At 43.1% G+C, this 21,987-nt stretch overlaps 1 protein-coding gene across 1 annotated transcript in view; it reads left to right on the forward strand.

Moving 5' to 3' along the window:
- The first annotated feature begins 322 nt into the window (after positions 1–322).
- LOC111973641 (autism susceptibility gene 2 protein-like) overlaps positions 323–21,987 on the forward strand; it is a 429,231-nt gene continuing 407,566 nt past the window's right edge. Inside the window, 1 exon segment of the mRNA XM_070447353.1 lies at positions 323–1,784. Coding sequence (XP_070303454.1) covers positions 1,491–1,784 — 294 coding nt within the window. The 5' untranslated portion in view covers positions 323–1,490.

Here is a 21,987-nt window from a genome sequence, read left to right on the forward strand (position 1 = left end):
CGGACACCACTGGAGAGGAGAGTGCTACACATAATTCAATGTGGCAAGTAGCCTATCCAAATAGATAAATAGGCTACAATGGTTAAAGAAGCATATCCTCTGCCCACTCAAGTCAAATCGCGCATTATAGTTGGAAAAGTGTAACAGCCTAAAGGTGGTGGCTATACTGTAGAGATTGGCATATCGGTAGTATACTTTTTCGGGAAGCCTGACAGACTGATACGCATTTGGCAACTGTCAAACGGCTGACAGACCGCTCACCAGTAGCCTCTACTAGCCTGGGCAGTGGGGCATTTCTATTCGCTGACAGTAGGACGTCAGAGTGGGGGCGACTACATGGACCCGCAGGCTGCGACAGACGTATTTGTAGCCAGACAAATTACACAAAAGGAATGCGAATATTGTAGCCTATGCCCCATCACAAAGTTACTGTGCGGAATTTAAAAGTAGGCCTAGGCTATATATAAACTAGCTCACTTCCTTTGGGTAATTTGCAGAGCTGGCGGAAGTAGCCTACGTCAGTTATCTCGGCTCTCTGAGGCTTTTATTGCACACTAATTTCAGATGTAGGGAAAAGAGGGGAGAGTAGATTTGAATCACCCCCTGTCGCTTTAAGGACACTTATCAAAGCTTTGCATTTATGCGAAAGGGAAAAATACGATGAGCCACGAGCAACTGAGCAACCAAGGACGGAATTCAGGAGTGGATTGATGTATAACTTACACGGGCCTGGAATAGCCGATGCCTTTGCCTTATGGGGTTTGATCATATACAGTGGATTGTCGTATGCTGAAGTCGCTAAACGGAGGATCATTTTGGAAAATATTGCGCATAAGTAGCGAGAGATTTGGAGATTCCTGCCCTCGTGGATTTTATCGCGCAAAGATTTAGCCCTACGGTGGAACTTGTCAGATGAATATGGTTAACCGTTGAAACTCGCTAATAGCCTACAGAGAGGATTATCAACTTATGTAGCCTATTATCTTATCCATTATTGATAAGCACCTAATACGCATTTTGACGGATATTATCTAGACTCTTTTGACAGCGGATCATGGATTGGGTGGTGGAAAACAACGGGCAGCGACATGATTTCTCTGCGCTGTCTGCGGTATTCAGCTATTAACATTGTGTTATTCCAATGCAACAAAGTTGCAAAGGAAGTGGAGTGCATAAATTGTAACTATTTCGCTGTTTTGCACCTGCTTATGTGAAGAACGCGTCGACGTTACWGTATCTAATCGCTTAAAATACGTGAGGATTTGCATCGCTTCTTCCTCGCCRGCATGGAATATTTGAACATTTGTTTATTGTATTCGGGAGGTTTATATTCAAGGTCATTCCGTGAATCTGATTACTTATAGATGTATTATTTATACATCCGTATCTACTAGTGATAACACTATAGATTATTATTTCGGTTGGCCGCACAGGGAATCCGCTTTACGTTAGGTGATTTATAGTGTTTTTGTCATTGCAACATTTCTAAAATGGATGGAAAATTGAAGCAGAGCCGGAGATCCCGTTCCAAACGTGAGAGGGTACGGAGACGGGAGGCAGTGGGCAAGGATGCCCGCAGTCCGAAACCTTCGTCTTGTTCAGATAGGGAGCAAAGTCCTGGGAGGGATCTCGCCTCCCAGAATGGTAAAAAGTCTCCACACTCAACACCCTCTGCCAGAACCTCGCGCCCCCCTCGTCGAAAGAGACGAGAATCCAGTTCTCAAGAAGAGGATATCATTGATGAATTTGCCATTGCCAGTTTCGTCAGCCTGGACTGTCTGGAGGTGAGGCTTATAATTACACATGTCGAACACCTCCGTATTTGCATAAGTTTTCAGCTTGACTAATGAGTTGCTATTCATGAAATGCTGTCACATAACGGTTTGTTTGACAGCAAATAAACAGGTGCTGTTTTCTCTGCAGTGTTGATGAGTGGAATGACTTGATGATCTTGTTCTTGTAGTTATGGCTTTTCTTGTTATATGGCTACTGTACTCAACAAGGGTCTGCAGACCCTTTAGATTCATTTGATACACAATTTACATAATTTCATGCATCTATAACCATGTGGAGTGTGCATATATTCATTGGATGGTCCAACGTGTCTTTGATCATCTGTTTCTAGTAGCTTTGARGGTGATTGAACCTCAGGTCTGAAGTCTACAAATGAGATTGTGGATTAGTAATCTCTATCCTTAGATCTCGTTGTGATCTACTGTAGTAACATGAAACATCTGTCCAAGCTCTAGAGTTGTCTAAAAAAAGTTTACATTTGTATTGGTAATTYGTCATTAATACCTTTTTTTGTATTGGTAATTAATAATTGTGAGGCCTACGTAGTATCTGCAATAATTCCTGTAGCCTACATGTTAGTGGCTGGCTGTGGCTGCAAAGGTCAGAGGAACTAAACCCATAGACATCTGCTACTACTTTACTCAGTTGAGTGTGATGATGTAAGCAACACAGTGTGTTGTAATTCCTGCTTGTTCCCCACAGGGACCAAACCACGTGCACGGTACAGGACTGCATTACGTAGCTTGACCTATTGGCTTATTACTAGATTTGAGTGCATACGTATTGTCCCTGATATCATCTTTTTTTTTTTGTGGACATAAATGGCCAACAGTGTTTACTCACTGGGAGCTTGTCATCAATTTGTCACCTCTCATCTGTTAACAAGGTTAACCTGTCAGGGTCCCAGTAATTACATTGCTCTTCCATTAACTTAAGCCTTCAATGCCACTTACCGGGGTTCAGTGTGAAAGAAGATAGTGTCTAAGAGGAGGGTGCAGAGGGTACATGGAAGTGTGTGTATGTAGGAGAGGGTGATGGGGAGAGGCCTGGTGTGTGTGTGTGTGTGTGCGCGGTGCATGGGTGTATTGTATGCTCAGATGTGATATTTGTGTGCGTGCCTCCGGTGCTCGCTGCTTATGGCAGTCTGACAGGTTCTGACTCTGAAAGGCCTCTGGGAAGTCTGAGCAAAGTGCTTCTCAAATAGGATCTCACCAGGAGAGCAGTGGATAGGCTGTCAACAGGGTCTCGTCSTTCAGTGACATCTACAAGTGAATGAATGCTGTACTCGACCAGACAGCGAATCAGGCATGATGCAGCTTTCATCAATTCATTCCAATTAATTTAATTAATTCCATCAAATGGATAGTTGTCATATTTGCATGATAATGGGTTGAATGCGGGGATAGTTTGCATAGAGCTACGTGTGGGTTATACTCACATCTGGAAAGCCGACATATGTGATAGGGCTAAGCGGGAATGATGTTAACATTGTTTATAATACGATCAGATGTTCCCCTAACGCTAAATACAGCTTCAGTTGAGGTGCACCCACTCTATGTTCTGTTTATGATTTGTATCAGCAGCAGAGACTATTCATGTGCTACTGATAGTTCTTGATACAGGGAGAACCCTATCACCTAGCATGACTGCAGCGCTAATTGCTTATCAATTATCCAACTGGCACGGCACCATTAGCTATTAAATAACACTCTGGCCTATTGCATCGTGCTCTAAWAAGCACAGTGCAGTTAGTTGAAAGAGTGTTCTTAACCTCGCATAATTCACTGATGGCCAATGCCCCGTTCATGACAGTCCACAGAGCCTGGATCTGATTAGAGCGGGAACTTTCACAGTAAATTGAGATCAATCTCACATTTTCTCAGGGTTCATTGAACCCATGCTGCTCTACAATACTGTGCACAGTGTTTATGCAAACGTACATGGTAAGTTTTAGCTGCTTTATCTATGTGGCACTGACTATCCAGTGTAGCCTTTGGAGTGTATTGCTTTCACATTAAACATGTCTCAGTAGTGGTTAATATAGCAGCTTTGGATTGATAGGAAAAAGATGCGTGCTCTTATGATGGCTTATGCTGTGTGTATACTGCAGCTTGTTCTGCTCCCCTAGTCCATTTTATTATGAAACCAATCAGAAACCAATCCACGACATTGGCCACATTTTATTATGGTTTGTTTATTTGTTTGGAGTCCCCATTTCATCCGGAAAGCCGCTTATCTGTGTAAATCAACTGTACAAACAAAACCTGCCTGCTTTGTCATATGGGGGGGGAGGGGGGGGGCTATGCTAGAGTGATTGGAAATGCGAGATGAGGTATGTAGAATAGACCCACTCAGTGTGGGTTTGGCAAAGCTTTCTCTCACGTGCCTATTAAGACAATTATACAATATTGCTTAAGCCCCTCAAAGCCCCCCCCCCCCATGGGTAATGAACTAACAGCAACGATAAGAAAATGTTGCAATTATCCACCTTCCATAATAGAAATGAGATGTGTGATTTTTCCCCCCCTCTCTTTGTGTGACGTTGAGACGAGAGTGGCAAATCCCCCTCGCTAATCCACAGAGTTGATTCTTATGTTCATCTGTTTAGGCATGAACTTTATAATTTACATGTTTTTTCTTTTACGGAGACTGCTTCCCCCCCCCCCTCTAACCATCAGAACTACATTCATTTGTAATATTTGGAATGTGTGTGTGTGGGGGGGGGGTTATTACACTGTCTTACATTATATCCTTTAAAATAGTATATTACTTGTCATAAACAAACATGTCAAGCCAGTAGCCTACTGTTTTCTGTTATAGCAGTTGTAGTAGAAGCTGCATATGTAACATTTCAGCAGTGTGTTGGAGGAATAAACGGAAAGCTGTACATCAACAGTATAATAGATTTCGACATCTAGACTAGTTGGGATGTTGCTAAAAGCTGTTGCTAGAACAACTSAGTGTGTTGAACTACAAGCCATACAGCAACACCTATAGTATTTGGTCTCTTGTTCCAGAGGCCTGTTAACTTGTTTTTTATTTATTTAATGGTCTTCATGTTGCAATACCGCTCAGTATTTTCGTTGCTCTTGCAGTGTGATGGCTGTAGTGCAACATTCCGAGCCTGACACGTCCCGTGAAGAAAGGCTTATTAAGGCCCACGGGGTGTCCCTGGGACCCATCTCTCCCAAACTGTCATGCTCGGTGGTGGAGAGAAAGTGGAGAGAGAGCATCCTTTTGGCTATGCTGCTGAGGCGGTGTGTCCAATATATATAGACATATTATCGAAATATATTCTCCCTAGGAAGGGAATGTTCTCTCCAGAGGGTTTGTGGGGATGTCACATGCACCCCTTATGGTCCCCCTGCTGAACTGTCATTGTCTGTTATGAGAATTAATGAATAGCTTGGCTGCTGTGACTATCACTAGTAGATGCGCTGACCAGATGACAAGTGTCTTCACTGACATTTTCAACCTCTCCCTGACCTGAGTCTGTAATGCCTAGATGTTTCAAGCAGACCACCATAGTCCCTGTGCCCAAGAACGCCAAGGTAGCCTGTCTAAATGACTATCGCCCCGTAGCACTCATACATCTGTAGCCATGAAATGCTTTGAAAGGCTGATCATGGCTCACATCAACACCATCATCCCAGACACCCTGGACCCACTCCAATTCGCATACCGCCCCAACAGATCCACAGATGACGCAATCTCTATTGCACGCCACACTGCCCTCTCCTACCTGGACAAGAGGAAACACCATAGCGCAGCGTTCAACACTATAATGCCCTACAAGCTCATCACTAAGCTCAGGACACTGGGATTGAACACCTCCCTCTGCAACTGGATCCTGGACTTCCTGACGGGCTGCTCCCAGGTGGTTAGGGTAGGCAACAATACATCTGCCACAATGACCCTCAACACAGGGGGCCCTCAGGGGTGCGTGCTTAGACCCCTCTTGTACTCCCTGTTCACCCACAACTGCATGGCAGCACACGACTCCAACACCGTTATTAAGTTTGCTGACAACACGACGGTGGTTGGCCTGATCAACAACGACGATAACCGCCTATAAAGAGGAGGTTGGTGACTTGGCAGTGTGGTGCCAGGACAACAACATCTCCCTCACCGTCAGCAAGACAAAGGAGCTGATCGTGGACTACAGGAAACAAAGYGCCGAGCACYCCCCCATCCACATCGACGGGGCTGTAGTGGAGCGGGTCAAGAGCTTCAAGTTCCTCTGTGTCCACATCACTAAGGAATGATCATGGTCCACACACACCAACACTGTCTTGAAGAAGACATGACAACGGCAAGGGCCCTCAGATTCTCAAAAAGTTCTAAAGTTGCACCATTGAGAGCARCGTGACTGGCCGCAWCACCGCTTGGTATGGCAACTGCTTGGCATTTGACTACAAGGCGCTACAGAGGGTAGTGCGCACGTCCCAGTACGTCACTGGGGCCGAGCTCCCTGCCATCCAGGACCTAGGAAGGCCCTAAAAATTGTCAAAGACTCCAGCCACCCGAGTCATAGACTGTTCTCTCTGCTACCGCATGGTAAGCAGTACCGAGTTATCGTTAAACATTGTGTATTTATTCCTTGTGTTATTATTTTTCTATTATTTCTCTTTCATTGTTGAGAAGGGCCCGTAAGTAAGCATTTCGCTACACACGAAATAACATCTGCTAAACACGTGCATGTGACAAATAKCATTTGATTTGAGATGTGTTACGTGCTGCTGATTTTGATTCCCTTTTCATTTGGTTGTCGTTTCCCCTGTGAGAGGTATTGCTGCCGTCTCTGTCAGTGTAATAGCTAGATGTGTTATGTGCTGCTGAGTTGTTGTTTATTGCGCCTTCCTTTCTCTCTCTTGATCTGCTTTGTGTGGTGAGTGACAGGATGTAATTATCAAGTGATTAAGATGTTGTCTTGAAGCCTGAGAAGGATTAGACCTTTGACTGGTTAAAATTGCCTGTTAATTCCGCTGGCTGCTTTGCCTTTTATTGATGGGATTTCCTGAGTCTGACCAGGCTCTGCTTTCCTCTGTGCTCGTTCAKTCATAATCAATGAAACAATGTTGAATAAAATAAGGTTAAATAATACGTTATTTGGAGATAATGTCTCCCCATTTGCCAATAAAGCAACATTATTTTTGCATAATGGTTTACATAAATGTGMCATTTGGCTGCAGAAAATGCAAAATTACTGGCTGGCAATGAGGCACGTGAAAGATTTTACAATAAAAGTAATGAAACATAAGTAGAGGGAACACTAAGTGCCTCATTAAATCATGTGTGTTTTCCTTTTGTCCTAGTCCCCTCATTGACAGAGAGCAGTTGAACAGACAGTGAATGGCTTGCTGGTTCATACTCTCATATAGTTACATCAACATCTCTCAAGTGGATCCCTTTTTAAAACTTGTTTGAGGAGGTCTATACAAGTACTTTTCTGGGCACTTGGGCCCATCATGTACAAAGGTCTATTGGCTGGCTTTGCCGAGTAGCGTATTTACAAAATCCCCCCGCTTTCAGAATAAAGTAGTAAGTAAAAAGGCAATTTGACATTTGATTTACCATTGGAACATTCAGTGCAGTAGAGAGGACTATTGCATACAGTCAGTAATATAATACCTGCCTCATCATGCAGATCAACTAAACATCAACTTTATACTCACAACAAATAAGTATAGACATCATTTACTAATCACCACCATCCTATGTTATTACCTAATTATGCACGCCTTTATGAGTGAACTGAGGATAGTCCCAGTCAGTAMTAGATAGAACGTCGRGGCCCCGCCCGCCTGTGGTGAAAACAACCTGTGGTTACCTACACTCTTAGGGGGYAAAAAGGGTTCTTCGGCTGTCCCCATAGAAGAACCCTTTTTGGTGTAGGCGCACATTTAAAAAKATWWWWTTTWWAAGTGTGTTTTATTAAATTAAGAWTTTTAAATGTCATGGAATATCCTTGTGTGTAGCAATGTCACATTGATAATGTTATTTGAGACAAAGCCTTTTCATTGTTAAACTAGGAATAGGATTTTTCGAATAGGATTTTCAAAATTTGAATACTAACGTCCGTTCGTATATTAGAATATTCTAATAARCGTGTCCATCCCTACTTTCCGTTAGCTTTCTTATGATTTCAGGGTTTGAGCYTTTATTTTGAGAGATGCCGTGACTGGCTATATCTCTATAGAGGGTCTCGGAGCATGTTTTCTTTATAAATTACTCTAGCTGTGAAGGCAATTAGCGTAACAGTTGTCGACATGCTCCCTCCTACAAATGTGAGATAGGAGCATTAGCTCTGAGGGGAATAGTCTTTCTGGTTGGAGTGATACTAACAATAATTGCTGCAGATCTCTATTCCCAGCCTGAAATAAGATATTGAGGTGGCTGCTGCTTGCCATTGCTGCTGCCTCCATTGGCCCTCCCACCGTGGATCAGCTTCTCTCTGCCTTCCTTGTTAAAGAGCCACTGAACACGCCGATTGGCATGTGTTTTTCTGTTGCTCATTAGAGAAAGAGATTTCCGTCTCTCCGTTTCCTGACTGATTCTGCGTTTAGTTAATGAGGTTTGCCCCCCATCAGACACTGTAGACACCGAASCCTATTTCAGTTCTTCAAAATGATTGTAAGATTGTAAGACATCTGTAATTTTGTCYTTTTAGTTGCGCAATTTTACATCTAACTACGCAACATGTTATATGTAAACAAAGTCGGAACTGCTGGGCAGGTCTGTCTCACTGTCTATGCTATTGAATAAAAAGCMATCACCGCAGCTGTTCATCCCATGTTAGTGGGCAAATGGACAMTGTCAAATGAAAACCCAACCTTAAATTTACCCGTTGTGATGCACYGATGTTCCTAACTCCATTTTAGACGAGTGAKTTTGTGACCAAAATGTTCCTATTTACACTTTGTAGTCAATTTTGACACTAGAATAATTGCTTCTGACTCGTAATGATGCCACAGGCTATTTTCAACCGGATTCATTGCTTTTTAAAGGCTTGCTCTCTTTAAATATGGAATTCAGAAGTCAATGAGGTGCTTCAGCCGCCGATCATATCTCAGAAGGCCTCTTCAGCGGAGACAGACAGCGCTGTCTGTCTGTCAAATATTAGCTTTTGTGTGAGAAGAAATCCAAACTTGGACTGATGTTGTTTTCCAGCAGAATAATAAGCAGTGCCTGGCCAAGTTCATAGAGCTTAGATAAGAGTTGGTTACGCAACGCTGTGGAATCTGTCTCATGTAGATTTCTACTTTTACCCCTCATTCTTTATCAGTCTTTTTATGGCTAGTTAGCCAATGCTGAGCTGCTTTATTTTCTCATGTGGAAGTAAAGCGCTTGTTCCACTCCGTGGGTATATATATATATATATATACTATGCATATAAAAAAAGCAGTTCCTTGGTTTTCTTCATCTTTAGTGTCTCTGAAGTCCATGTTAAACTGACTGCGTCTGTAGGAACAGTAGGCAAGGGTTTGTTATATTTTCTGTCTTACACAAAATGTTGTGTGAAGATATAGACATGTGCGATGTAGTTAGTACATTATGCTGGACTTCTGCAACCAGTTTGGCAGGAACAGTGAGAAAGAGATTTCACACTTATGACTCAGGTTGACAGATGTGCCATAGTATTGGGTATCTCAGATCTAGAATCAGTGCTCTCTCTCCTGACTTCTGCATTATGGGGGTTATATACACCTAAAATGGTTCTTCAGCTGTCCCCATAGGATAATCCTCTTTGTTTCCAGGTAGAACCCTTACCACTGAGGGTTCTGCATGGAACCCAAAAGGGTTTTACCCAAAACCAAAAAGGGTTCTACCTGGAACCAAAAAGGGTTCTCCTATTGGGACAGCCGAAGAACCCTTTTTTCTATGTAAACTATGTACTCATCTATGTACTCTTCTTACTTGATTCGGGGGTTGTTCGCTCCTTTCAAACAGACCACTTTGCCACATTTTCTAAAACAAGGACACACACACCATACACACACTCTTTACTCACGGTGTGGAATGAGACAACAATTACACTGGCACACACACCAATACAGCGTGAGGCAAATTATCAAGTCAATACAGATGAAAACAGATGGTGGTGAGAGAAAGGTAGGATAATTTATTATATTTGTGAAGTGCTTTTCGTTATACAAGAATGAACTCAAAGTGCATAAAAAAATAAATAATAATATATACTGTGCATTTGGAAAGTATTCAGACCRCTTGACTTTCCCTACATTTTGTTATGTTGCAGCCTTATTCTAAAYTTGATTAAATTGTTTTTCCCTCCTCAATCTACACACAATACCCCATAATGACAAAGCAAAAACAGATTTTTAGACATTTTTGCAAACTTAAATATCACATTTACATAAGTATTCAGACACTTAGTACTTTGTTGAAATACCTTTGGCAGCAATTACAGCCTCAAGTCTTCTTGGTATGACGCTACAAGCTTCGCACACCTGTATTTGGGGAGTTTCTCTTACTCTTCTCTGCAGATCTTTTCAAGCTATTTTCACGTCTCTCCAGAGATGTTAGATCGGGTTGAAGTCCGGGCTCTGACTGGGCCACTCAAGGACATTCAGAYACTTGTTCCGAAGCCACTCCTGCATTGTCTTGTCTTGTGCTTAGAGTCATTGTCCTGTTGGAAGGTGAACATTCARRCRAGTCTGAGGTCCTGAGCYTTCTGGAGCAGGTTTTCATCAAGGATCTCTGTACTTTGCTCCGTTCATCTTTGCCTCGATCCTGACTAGTCTCCCAGTCCCTGCCGCTAAAAAACATCCCCACAGCATGATGCTACCACCACTATGCTTCACCGTAGGGATGGTGCCAGGTTTCCTCCAGACGTGACGCTTGGCATTCAGGCCAAAGAGTTACATTTTGGTTTCATCAGACCAGAGAATCTTGTTTTAGGTGCCATTTGGCAAACTCCAAGCAGGCTGTCATGTTCCTTTTACTGAGGAGTGGGTTCCGTCTGGCCACTCTACCATAAAGGCCTGATTGGTGAAGTGCTGCAGAGATGGTTGTCCTAGAAGGTTCTCCCATCTCCACAGAGGAACTCTAGAGCTCTGTCAGAGTGACCATTGGGTTCTTGGTCACCTCCCTGACCAAGGCCCTTCTCCCCCGATTGCTCAGTTTGGCTGGGCAGCCAGCTCTAGGAAGASTCTTGGTGGTTCCAAAATGTTTTCCATTTAAGAATGATGAAGGCCACTGTGTTCTTGGGGACCTTCACTGCTGCAGAAATGTTTTGGTACCCTTCCCCAGATCCGTGCCTCGACACAATCCTGTCTCGGAGCTCTACAGACAACTCCTTCGACCTCATGGCTTGGTGTTTGCTCTGACATGCATTGTGGGACCTTATATAGACACGTGTGTGCCTTTCCAAATCATGTCCAATCAATTGAACTTACCACAGGTGAACTCCAATCAAGTTGTAGAAACATCTCAAACATGATCAATGGAAACAGGATGCACCTGAGCTCAATTTCGAGTCTCATAGCAAAAAGTCTGATTACTTACGTAATATATACAGTGGGGAGAACAAGTATTTGATAACCTGCAAAATCGGCAGTGTTTCCTACTTACAAAGCATGTAGAGGTCTYTAATTTTTATCATAGGTACACTTCAACTGTGAGAGACGGAATCTAAAACAAAAATCCAGAAAATCACATTGTATGATTTTTAAGTAATTAATTTGCATTTTATTGCATYACATAAGTATTTGATACATCAGAAAAGCAGAACTTAATATTTGGTACAGAAACCTTTGTTTGCAATTACAGAGATCATACGTTTCCTGTAGTTCTTGACCAGGTTTGCACACACTGCAGCAGGGATTTTGGCCCACTCCTCCATACAGACCTTCTCCAGATCCTTCAGGTTTCGGGGCTGTCGCTGGGCAATACGGACTTTCAGCTCCCTCCAAAGATTTTCTATTGGGTTCAGGTCTGGAYACTGGCTAGGCCACTCCAGGACCTTGAGATGCTTCTTACAGAGCCACTCCTTAGTTGCCCTGGCTGTGTGTTTCGGGTCGTTGTCATGCTGGAAGACCCAGCCACGACCCATCTTCAATGCTCTTACTGAGGGAAGGAGGTTGTTGGGCAAGATCTCGCAATACATGGCCCCATCCATCCTCCCCTCAATACCTGTCTCTTATACACATCTAGATGTGTATAAGAGACAGGTTGTAGACTCCGTCTCATGCTACCACTAGAGTGAGAGCACCGCCAGCATTCAAAAGTGACCAAAACATCAGCCAGGAAGCATAGGAACTGAGAAGTTGTCTGTGGTCACCACCTGCAGAATCACTCCTTTTTTGGGGGTGTCTTGCTAATTGCCTATAATTTCCACCTTTTGTCTATTCCATTTGCACAACAGCATGTGAAATTTATTGTCAATCAGTGTTTTGCTTCCTAAGTGGACAGTTTGATTTCACAGAAGTGTGATTGACTTGGAGTTACATTGTGTTGTTTAAGTGTTCCCTTTATTTTTTTGAGCAGTGTATATATACATATATCTTTTTTTGGGGTGTGTCGATTGCTGTGGATTTAATTTTTTACATCCGTTTTAGAATAAGGCTGTAACGTAACAAGATGTGGAACACTTCAAGGGGTCTGAATACTTTCCGAAGGCACAGTAACGCTCCCCCACAGCCACTGCTTGCTAGGGATGGGAGAAAAATTGATACATTAGATTATCACAATATTCTTTTTGACGATATTACATAGATTCTACGTCTCCAACTACCGATTCTTYCAAGGTTGTTAACGCTAGCTAGAACTAGTTGGCTGTACCCGTGCCAAAACTGGTATTTTTYCTTCTTTTTAAATAGACATGTTTTCAACACTTTTATTTCCATGACTGATCAAAGCTCGTTTTCTCATGACTCTCTGCTGTCCCTCTGCAGCAGACATACAGTGAGCAATATATTTGGAACATCGAATCGCAATAAAATCACAGTATCGAATCGCAATACAAAAAGAATCGTATCGACATCTAAGTGTGGTGATAATATCGTATCATGAGGTCCCTGTCAATTCCCAGCCCTAAGATTTGCATTTGCTATCTCCTTTAGCTTCTTACCCAACTGCTCTCTATGTGTTGGTGAAATTATCACTGCTGTAGTTGTTTGTTAAAGGACAACAGACTATCGAGGAATGGTTAAAAGGAATTGGTGGCTATTCTTTTGCCTCTCACCAGAACATTGACTATCATTTTCTGTTCATTTTACGATTAGTTAAGTAACTATAGTGGCGGCCTGTAGTCTTCCAGGCTACTGGTTAATTAACTCCTGTCTGGCAGGCAGCAGAGAGAATCCTTCTGTCTGGCAGGCWGCAGKGAGAATCCTTCTGCCTGGCAGGCAGCAGAGAGAATCCTTCTGTCTGGCAGGCAGCAGAGAGAATCCTTCTGCCTGGCAGGCAGCAGAGAGAATCCTTCTGCCTGGCAGGCAGCAGAGAGAATCCTTCTGCCTGGCAGGCAGCAGAGAGAGAAACCATCCCAGTGCATAGCCCCACACAGCACAGTGCATAAATCCTCCTATTTTCATTATCTGCTCCAGGTGTTGATGAAACAATTCCCCTGCTGGATAATCATATTTCCCTTCCCGCTTGCCAAAAAAGACTGAGGAGAGAGGAGAGAGAGAAAGACAGCGAGAGAAAGGGAGCTCCGATCTGCATCCGTCTGAATGACTAGACTCCCCCTCTTCCCAGCATTTCAATTTGCACAATAATACTAGGGGAGGAAAAGGGGCAGGAAACAGAGGCTGCAGACACTGACAGGCAGACTACGCTCAGGAAGGGAGGGATGTATGGAGGAGGAGGGAGGGAGGTAGGGAGGGGTCTGTGTCTGTGTGTGTGTAATAGGGTGTTCTAGCCGGGTGACGCCACCATGGTACAGTGGTGCCACTCAGAGCAGGGGTTGTGTGATACGAGTGGTTCTGTGTGTGGTAGAATGTTTCAGCCGGGTGACGCACYCCACCATGGTACAGTGGTGCCATTCGGAGCAGGGGCTGTGTATGTGTGGGGAGGGCGGATTACAGAGTGACAGTGAGTGACAGAACGGTGGCCGTCGTCATGTGTACTCACAGCCAGATCCACCCGCGCCATAAATAGAAAGAATGGCATGGCACAGCAGCTCAGCCATCATAGGCGACGAGTGATGCTAAACTGAGAAACAGGCAGGCGAGTAATGGACGGAGGGGGGGGGCAAAGCTCTGCTGTGACTACCATGGTGGGAATGCAGTCGCCTGAGCTGACAATTGTCAACACATTTAGCCAGGCTGCTTCACTGAAATACATTTATCAGTACAGGTAATTGACTTGACAAACATACAGACATCTGAGATATGTTCTTTTGGTAGAGTGATTTGTTTCCATTTGTACCGATAGCTACATTTTGTAGTAGTTGTTAGTTAGTGGGTGGTTACTAGTGTTTAACCATAGGAAAGGGAGAAAATCACAGCACAGGCATAGTCCTACCCTACACTACACTTCACAGTGGTTCTGCTATCCTATAGACAGAGGTGTACCCTACGCAGTGGTTCTGCTATCCTATAGACCAGGTATTCCCAAATATATATATATATATTTTTTTTTTCTTCTTCACATTTTCAAACAGTCCATTTAATATTTTCCAACAGGGCTATACATTTGGGTGAGTTTTTTTCCTCGCCTGAGTAGCCTRGGTTTAATTTTATTTTTGGCAGTGAAACATCTAGTGTTCAGTGAAATAACAACACAATGTCAAATACAGGTAGTAGAGGTCGACCGATTATGATTTTTCAACGCCGATACCGATTATTGGAGGACCAAAAAAAGCCGATACCGATTAATCGGACGATTATTATAATAATTTTTTTGTAATAATGACAATTACAACAATGCTGAATGAACACTTATTTTAACTTAATATAATACATCAATAAAATCAATTTAGTCCTAAATAAATTATGAACAGATCAATTTGGTTTAGATAATGCAAAACAAAGTGTTGGGAGAAAGTAAAAGTGAATATGTGCCATGTAAGAAAGGGCTAACGTTTAAGTTCTTGCTCAGACATGAGAAATATAAAAGCTGGTGGTTCTCTTTAACATGAGTTTCAATATTCCAGGTAAGAAGTTTAGGTTGTAGTTATTATAGGAATTATAGGACTATTTCTCTATATAGATTTGTATTTCATATACCGTTTGACTATTGGATGTTCTTATAGGCACTTTAGTATTGCCAGTGTAACAGTATAGCTTCCATCCCTCTCCTCGCAGCTACTGTGGTCGACACTCAGGAACACATCGACAACAGCCACCTCGAAGCAGCGTTACCGCATGCAGAAGAGGAACAACTACTCCAAGTCTCAGAGCGAGTGACGTTTGAAAACGCTATTAGCACGCACCCGCTAACTAGCTCGCCATTTCAGTCGGTTACACCACGCCTAATCCTCGGGAGTTGATAGGCTTGAAGTCATAAACAGCGCAATGCTTGAAGCATTTGCGAAGAGCTGCTGGCAAAACGCACTAAATTGCTGTTTGAATGAATGCTTACGAGCCTGCTGGTGCTACATCGTCAGCTGATGCTAGTTAATTATAACATAATCACACACAGAAATACGAGCCGTAGGTCATTAATATGGTCGAACCAAACGTATCATCTCGAACACAAACGTTCATTCTTTCAGTGAAATACGGAACATTTCGTATTTTATCTAACGGGTAGCATCCCATAAAGTCGAAAATTTCCCAAACTGGTGCATATACCTGACTCTGCGTGGGCAATGAAATGACTACAAGTGACCAATTTCAACCTGGTTAATTTGCTGCAACCTGGAATTTCTTTTAAGCTAAAGTATGCAGCTTTAAAATCTATACTATCTGTGTATTGATTTTTAAGAAAGCATTGATGTTTATGTAGGTACACGTTGCGCAACGACAGTCCTACTTTTTCGCGAATGGCGCACTGCATCGTTATATGGCAATGTAGGACACGCTAGATAACAGATATCACACCAGTTAGTTATAACTAGTGATTATGATTGATTGATTGTTTTTTACAAGATAAGTTTAATGCTAGCTAGCAATTTACCTTGGCTTCTTACTGCATTCGCGTAACAGGCGTGCTCCTCGTGAGGCAGGTGGTTAGAGCGTTGGACTAGTTAACCGTAAGGTTGCAAGATTGAATCCCTGAGCTGACAAATCTGTCGTTCTGCCCCTGAACAAGGCAGTTAACCCACCATTCCTAGGCCGTCATTGAAAATAAGAATGTGTTCTTCACTGACTTGCCTAGTTAAATAAAGGTGTAAKAWTTTTTTTTMAAAMAAATTATCAYCAAAATCGGCGTCCAAAATGACCAATTTCCGATTATGAAAACTTGAAAATCGGCCTTAATTAATCGGCCATTCCGATTAATCGGTCGACCTCTAACAGGTAGCCTAGTCAAATAATTAACATCCAATCACATTAATCGTTATTCTCTCTCGGGAATTCCACTAACGGTCCGTATGTAGCCAAACGTAACTGCTGCTCATGTTGTTATCTGTACTGATGGCGCAAAAGCCATGACAGGGAGACATAGTGGAGTGGTAACGCGCATGCACCAGTTGCTRCCGACGCCACTTGGGTACACTGCAGCATCCACCGAGAGGCTCTTGCTGCCAAGGGAATGCCTGACAGRTTGAAATACGTTTTGGAAAATAGTTAACTTTGTTAAAGCAAGGCCCCTGAACTCTCATGTATTTTCTGCACTATGCAATGATATAGGCAGCGACCATGTAACGCTTTTACAACATACAGAAGTGCCCTGGGTATCAAGGGGCAAYGTATTGACAAGTTCTTTTTAATTGAGAGATGAGCTTAAAGTTTTCTTTACTGACCATAATTGTCACTTGTCTGATCGCTTGCATGATGACGAGTTTCTCACACGACTGGCCTATCTGGGTAATGTTTTTTCTCACCTGAAAGATCTGAATCTAGGATTTACYGGGACTCTCCGCAACTATATTCAATGTGTGGGACAAATTGAGGCTATGATTAAGAAGTTGGAGCTCTWCTCTGTCTGCATTAACAAGGACAACACACAGGTCTTTTCATCATTGTATGATTTTTTGTGTGCAAATGAACTCAAGCTTACGGACAATGTCAAATGTGATATAGCGAAGCACCTGAGTGAGTTGGGTGCGCAATTACGCAGGTACTTTCCTGAAACAGAAGACACAAACAACTGGATTTGTTATCCCTTTCATACCCTGCCTCCAGTCCACTTACCGATATCTGAACAAGAGAGCCTCATCGAAATTGCAACAAGCGGTTCTGTGAAAATTGAATTTAATCCGAAYCCACTGCCAGATTTCTGGATTGGGCTGCGCTCAGAGTATGCTGCCTTGGCAAATCGCGCTGTTAAGACACTGATGCCCTTTGCAACCACGTACCTATCTGAGAGTGGATTCTCGACCCCCACTAGRATGAAAACTAAATACATGCAAACTGTGTGTGGAAAATGATTTAAGACTGAGACTCTCTCCAATACAACCCAACATTGCAGAGATATGTGCATCCTTTCAAGCACACCTTTCTCATTAACCTGTGGTGAGTTATTCACAATTTTCGATGAACAAATAAGGTTTTATATGTAAGATAGTTAAATAAAGAGCAAAATTATTGATTATTATTATTTGTGCCCTGGTCCTATAAGAGCTTTTTGTTACTTCCTATGAGCCAGGTTGTGACAAACTCACACTCATTCTTATGTTTAATAAATGTATCGTATAGTGGGTGTGTGTGGCAGGCTTACAATGATGGCAAAAAAACTAAACAACATTTGAGATGCGCTTGACCTTGGTGTAGAGGGGTACGCAGCTGAAGGTTGAATGTTTGAAGGGTACAGGACTATAAAAGTTTGGGAACCACTGCTTAAGACAGGCGCTCCTACACGCTCTACATGACAAAGGCCTACCTACACACGGTTCTGCTATCTACAGGCAGAGGCCTACCCTACACAGGGGTTCTGCTATCTAAGAAAGGCCTACCCTACAACTGGTCTGCTATCACACAGACAGAGCCTACCCTACACAGGGTTTCTGCTTATCTATGCAAAGGCCTACCCTACACACCTGGTCTGCTATCCTACAGCAGAGGCCTACCCTACACCGCCTGGTTCTGCTATCCTACAGACAGAGCCTACCCTACACAGTTCTGCATATCTACAAAGGCCTACCCTACACACTGGTTCTGCTATCCTACAGCAGAGCCTACCCTAACGCTGGTTCTGCTATCCACAGCAGAGGCCTACCCTAACACAGGGTTCCTGCTACTTACTAGACACTGTTATGCCTACCACTACAACACCTGGTTCTGCTTATCCTAACAGGCACGAGGCCCTACCCTACACACTGGTTCTGCTATCACAGACAGAGGCTAACTACACAATCTGCTATCCTACAGCAGAGGCCTACCCTACAGCTTGTGTCTGCTATCTACAGGCCGAGGCCTACCTACACACTGTTCTGCTATCCTACAGGCAGAGGCCTACCCTACACACTGTTCTGCCTTATCCTACAGTACAGAGGCCTAACTACACATGGTTCTGCTATCCTACAGGACAGAGGCCTACCCACACACTGTTCTGCTATTCTACAGGCAGAGGCCTACACTACACACTGGTTCTGCTATCCTACAGGCAGAGGCCTACCCTACACACTGGTTCTGCTATCCTACAGGCAAGAGGCCTAACGCTACACATGGTTCTGCTATCCTACAGGCAGAGGGCCTACCCTACACACTGGTTCTGCTATCCTACAGACAGAGGCCTACACAACACACTGGTTCTGCTACCTACAGACAGAGGCTCCTACACACGGTTCTGCTATCCTACAGCAAGGCCTACTACACACTGGTTCTGCTATCCTACAGAAGAGGCCTACCCTACACAGGTTTGCTATGCACAGCAGAGGTCGCTCTATCCACTACACAATGGTTTCGCTATCCTACAGACAGAGGCTACACTACACAATGGTTCTGCTATCACAGACAGAGGCTACATACACAATGGTTCTGCTATCCTACAGACAGAGGCCTACACTACCACAGTGGTTCTGCTATCCTACAGGCGAGGCCTACTACCTACACAGTGGGTTCTGTTGTTTGTTCTGCTAACAGGCACTGCAAGATCTGCCGTCTGGCTGAATCTGTTGGTTGTTAATTTGTATTTGTAAGTAGATACATGTCAGAATCCATGGCAGACAAAGAGTAAGTGAGCTAATGTGTAATTTGGGGCCCGTAGGTCAGAAACACAAGCCATTGTTCAGTGCAGCAGAATGCACAATGTTTTTCTGTTCAAACACTGCAGCCCTTAAGCCCTTCAGAGGAAATTGGATGGGAGGGGTGAAACAAGACAGATAGGAAGAACGAGAGCGAGAAAACGTGTTGTAAAAAAAATCAAACAGTAATTGTGTTGTTTCCTAACTGAAGTCCATGGGAGTAGGAAGAGGGTTGTGTTCCATAGTAACCCAAGCTTCTTTATCTCAGTAAAGATATGGTCCTGGGGTGGGGCTTTGCCTGAGTGCTGTTGCATGCTTGTGGTGTTTTTAGGAGTTGGCCTCAGCCTCTAATATCGCACAATTGGATTACATGATTGGGCTGGAAAGCTGGAGCAGGTATCTGCTGCTCTGAACAGCATCTTATCAGTGGCAGCACATTTCCAGTGTGGGGAGGGGAAGGGAAGAAAGGCTGGGTGCCACTTGCTAACCATGCAAACCAACCAACCCCACAGGACAGGAGAAGGCAAAAACAGCAATAATATGCTGGTTATCCACACGTGAGCTGGAAGTGAACACATGACTGTATGGTATAGTAACACACTGAATGTTGTTTTCCATCGGGCCAGGTAGGAATAGGATGATGCGGAGATGTGGAAAGGGAGGCAACATGGAGAAAGAGAAGTGTTAAGAGATGGGCAAAATGGAGCGAGAGAAAGTGAAAGAGATCTCCCTTCTGTGGATTAAGCTATTCATCATCAGTGTTTTTGAAGGCATTTCTGTTCTCCAGTGAGATGTTTGCTGTTTCTGTTGCATTTCTTTATCTCATATGAGACATCCTGTTCTTCAGTGAATGTTTTGTTCCGTTACAGATACAGTACTTATCACTTCACTAAAGCTACCCTTTATTGAACTGCAATGCATCACATATCTATCTTGTAAAGACCATCTCCAATGAACGACCAGCTCCCAGAAATCTTTATTTTAAGCCACTTCTGTATGAAAAGCGCTATATCAAATAAATGTATATTATCATTAAACCAGAGTTAACACAACATCAGATATATACTACAGTACAGTCTGTTTAAATACGCTCCATACTTTACAAGAAAAATACACAACAAGGTGCAGGCAACAAATACAATGTTTCTACTGTATGGTTAATATGGAATATTTCTAACACATTTGCTCTGTGTTCATCCATGAAGTGTGTTTGGCAAAGCATTAGAGAGGGGATATTTCTTTGAAAGCTTGTGTGAATTAAACCAACAGAACCAGTCATACCTCAGCAGCAGGCTCTCCTGCAGCCTGACCCTCACGCTTCTCTCTCTGTCGTCATTGCTGTACTTTTATTACATGTGGTGGTCTAAAAGACGGCCTGTCAAAGTTTTCAGCCTGCGTTGTGCAGCTAAAAACGTCCGGTCCTGAATGGCTGACTGCAAACACACAGTGCTGTGCTGCCTAGGAGGAGTTAGGCGAGCTAACTGAACATGACATACAGTACCGTCAAAAGTTTGGACACCCACTCATTCAAGGTTTTTCTTATTTTTGACTATTTTCTACATTGTAGAATAATAGTGAAGACATCAAAACTATGAAATAACACATGGAATCATGTAGTAACCAAAAAATGTCTGGTACAGTATATTTTTATCTCAACCACTGACCTGACCTGCAGGCATTTACAAGTGACTCTATAAATTGCGTAGACAGCCTCACAAGTCTCAACTGGCAGCTTCATTAAATAGTACCCTCAAAACACAGTCTCAACGTCAACAGTGAAGAGGTGACTCCGGGATGCTGGCCTTCTAGGCAGAGTTCCTCTGTCCACGTCTGTGTTCTTTTTGCCCATCTTAATCTTTTCTTTTTATTGGAATTCTGAGATGTGGCTTTTTTTCTTGCAACTCTGCTAGAAGGCCAGCATCCCGGAGTCGCTCTTCACTGTTGACTTGAGACTGGTGTTTTGAGGTACTATTTAATGAAGCTGCCAGTTGAGGACTTGTGAGGCGTCTACGCAATTTATTAGAGTCACTTGTAAATGTCTTGCAGGTCAGGTCAGTGTTGAGATAAAAATATACAGTACCAGACACTTTTGACCCAAGTTTGCGCTCGTTTTGTGAAGGAAGTAGTACACAGTGTTGACGAGATCTTCAGTTTCTTGGCAATTTCTCACAGGAATAGGCCTTCATTTCTCAGAACAAGAATAGCCTGACGAGTTTCAGAAGAAGTCCTTTGTTTCTGGCCATTTTGAGGCCTGTAATCGAACACACAAATGCGAATCTCAACTCAACTAGTCTAAGAAGAGCCCGTTTTATTGCTTCTTTAAATCAGAACAGTTTTTCAGCTGTGCTACATTATGCAAAGGGTTTTCTAATGATCAATATAGCCTCTAAAATGATAAACTTGGATTAGCTAACACAAAGTGCCATTGGAACACAGGAGTGATGGTTGCTGATAATGCCTCTGTACACGTAGATATTGTAGATATTCATAAACAAATCTGCGTTTCCAGCTACAACAGTCATTTACACATTAACAATGTCTGCATTGTATTTTCTGTCAATGTGATGTAATTTTTAATGGACATGCTTTTCTTTCAAAACAAGGATATTTCTAAGTGACCCCAAACTTTGAACGGTAATGTACCTTATTGTTAATAAACAATCTAGGGGGGCCCTATAAAATCTGAGATTTTTTTCTTCTCAAATTATGTTTTTATTGGGGGGGGGGGGGGCGTTGTGTTCAGTCCTATTCCAATTGTTCATAATGAAAAAAATGAAATTGATGTTCTGAGTCGATGTCAATGCTTAAATAACACCAGAAGACCGTAATAGGCCTGCCCATATTCAGACCTATGCCCCTTCTGCCCACCCATGCCCTGCCCCTGTGCAAAGGACCTCGACATGACAGCAGGACATATGCTAAGGCCGTGAGCAGGCAACAGGCCA

The sequence above is a fragment of the Salvelinus sp. IW2-2015 genome, linkage group LG15 (assembly GCF_002910315.2).
Source record: "Salvelinus sp. IW2-2015 linkage group LG15, ASM291031v2, whole genome shotgun sequence".
In the NCBI taxonomy this organism is placed as follows: domain Eukaryota; kingdom Metazoa; phylum Chordata; class Actinopteri; order Salmoniformes; family Salmonidae; genus Salvelinus; species Salvelinus sp. IW2-2015.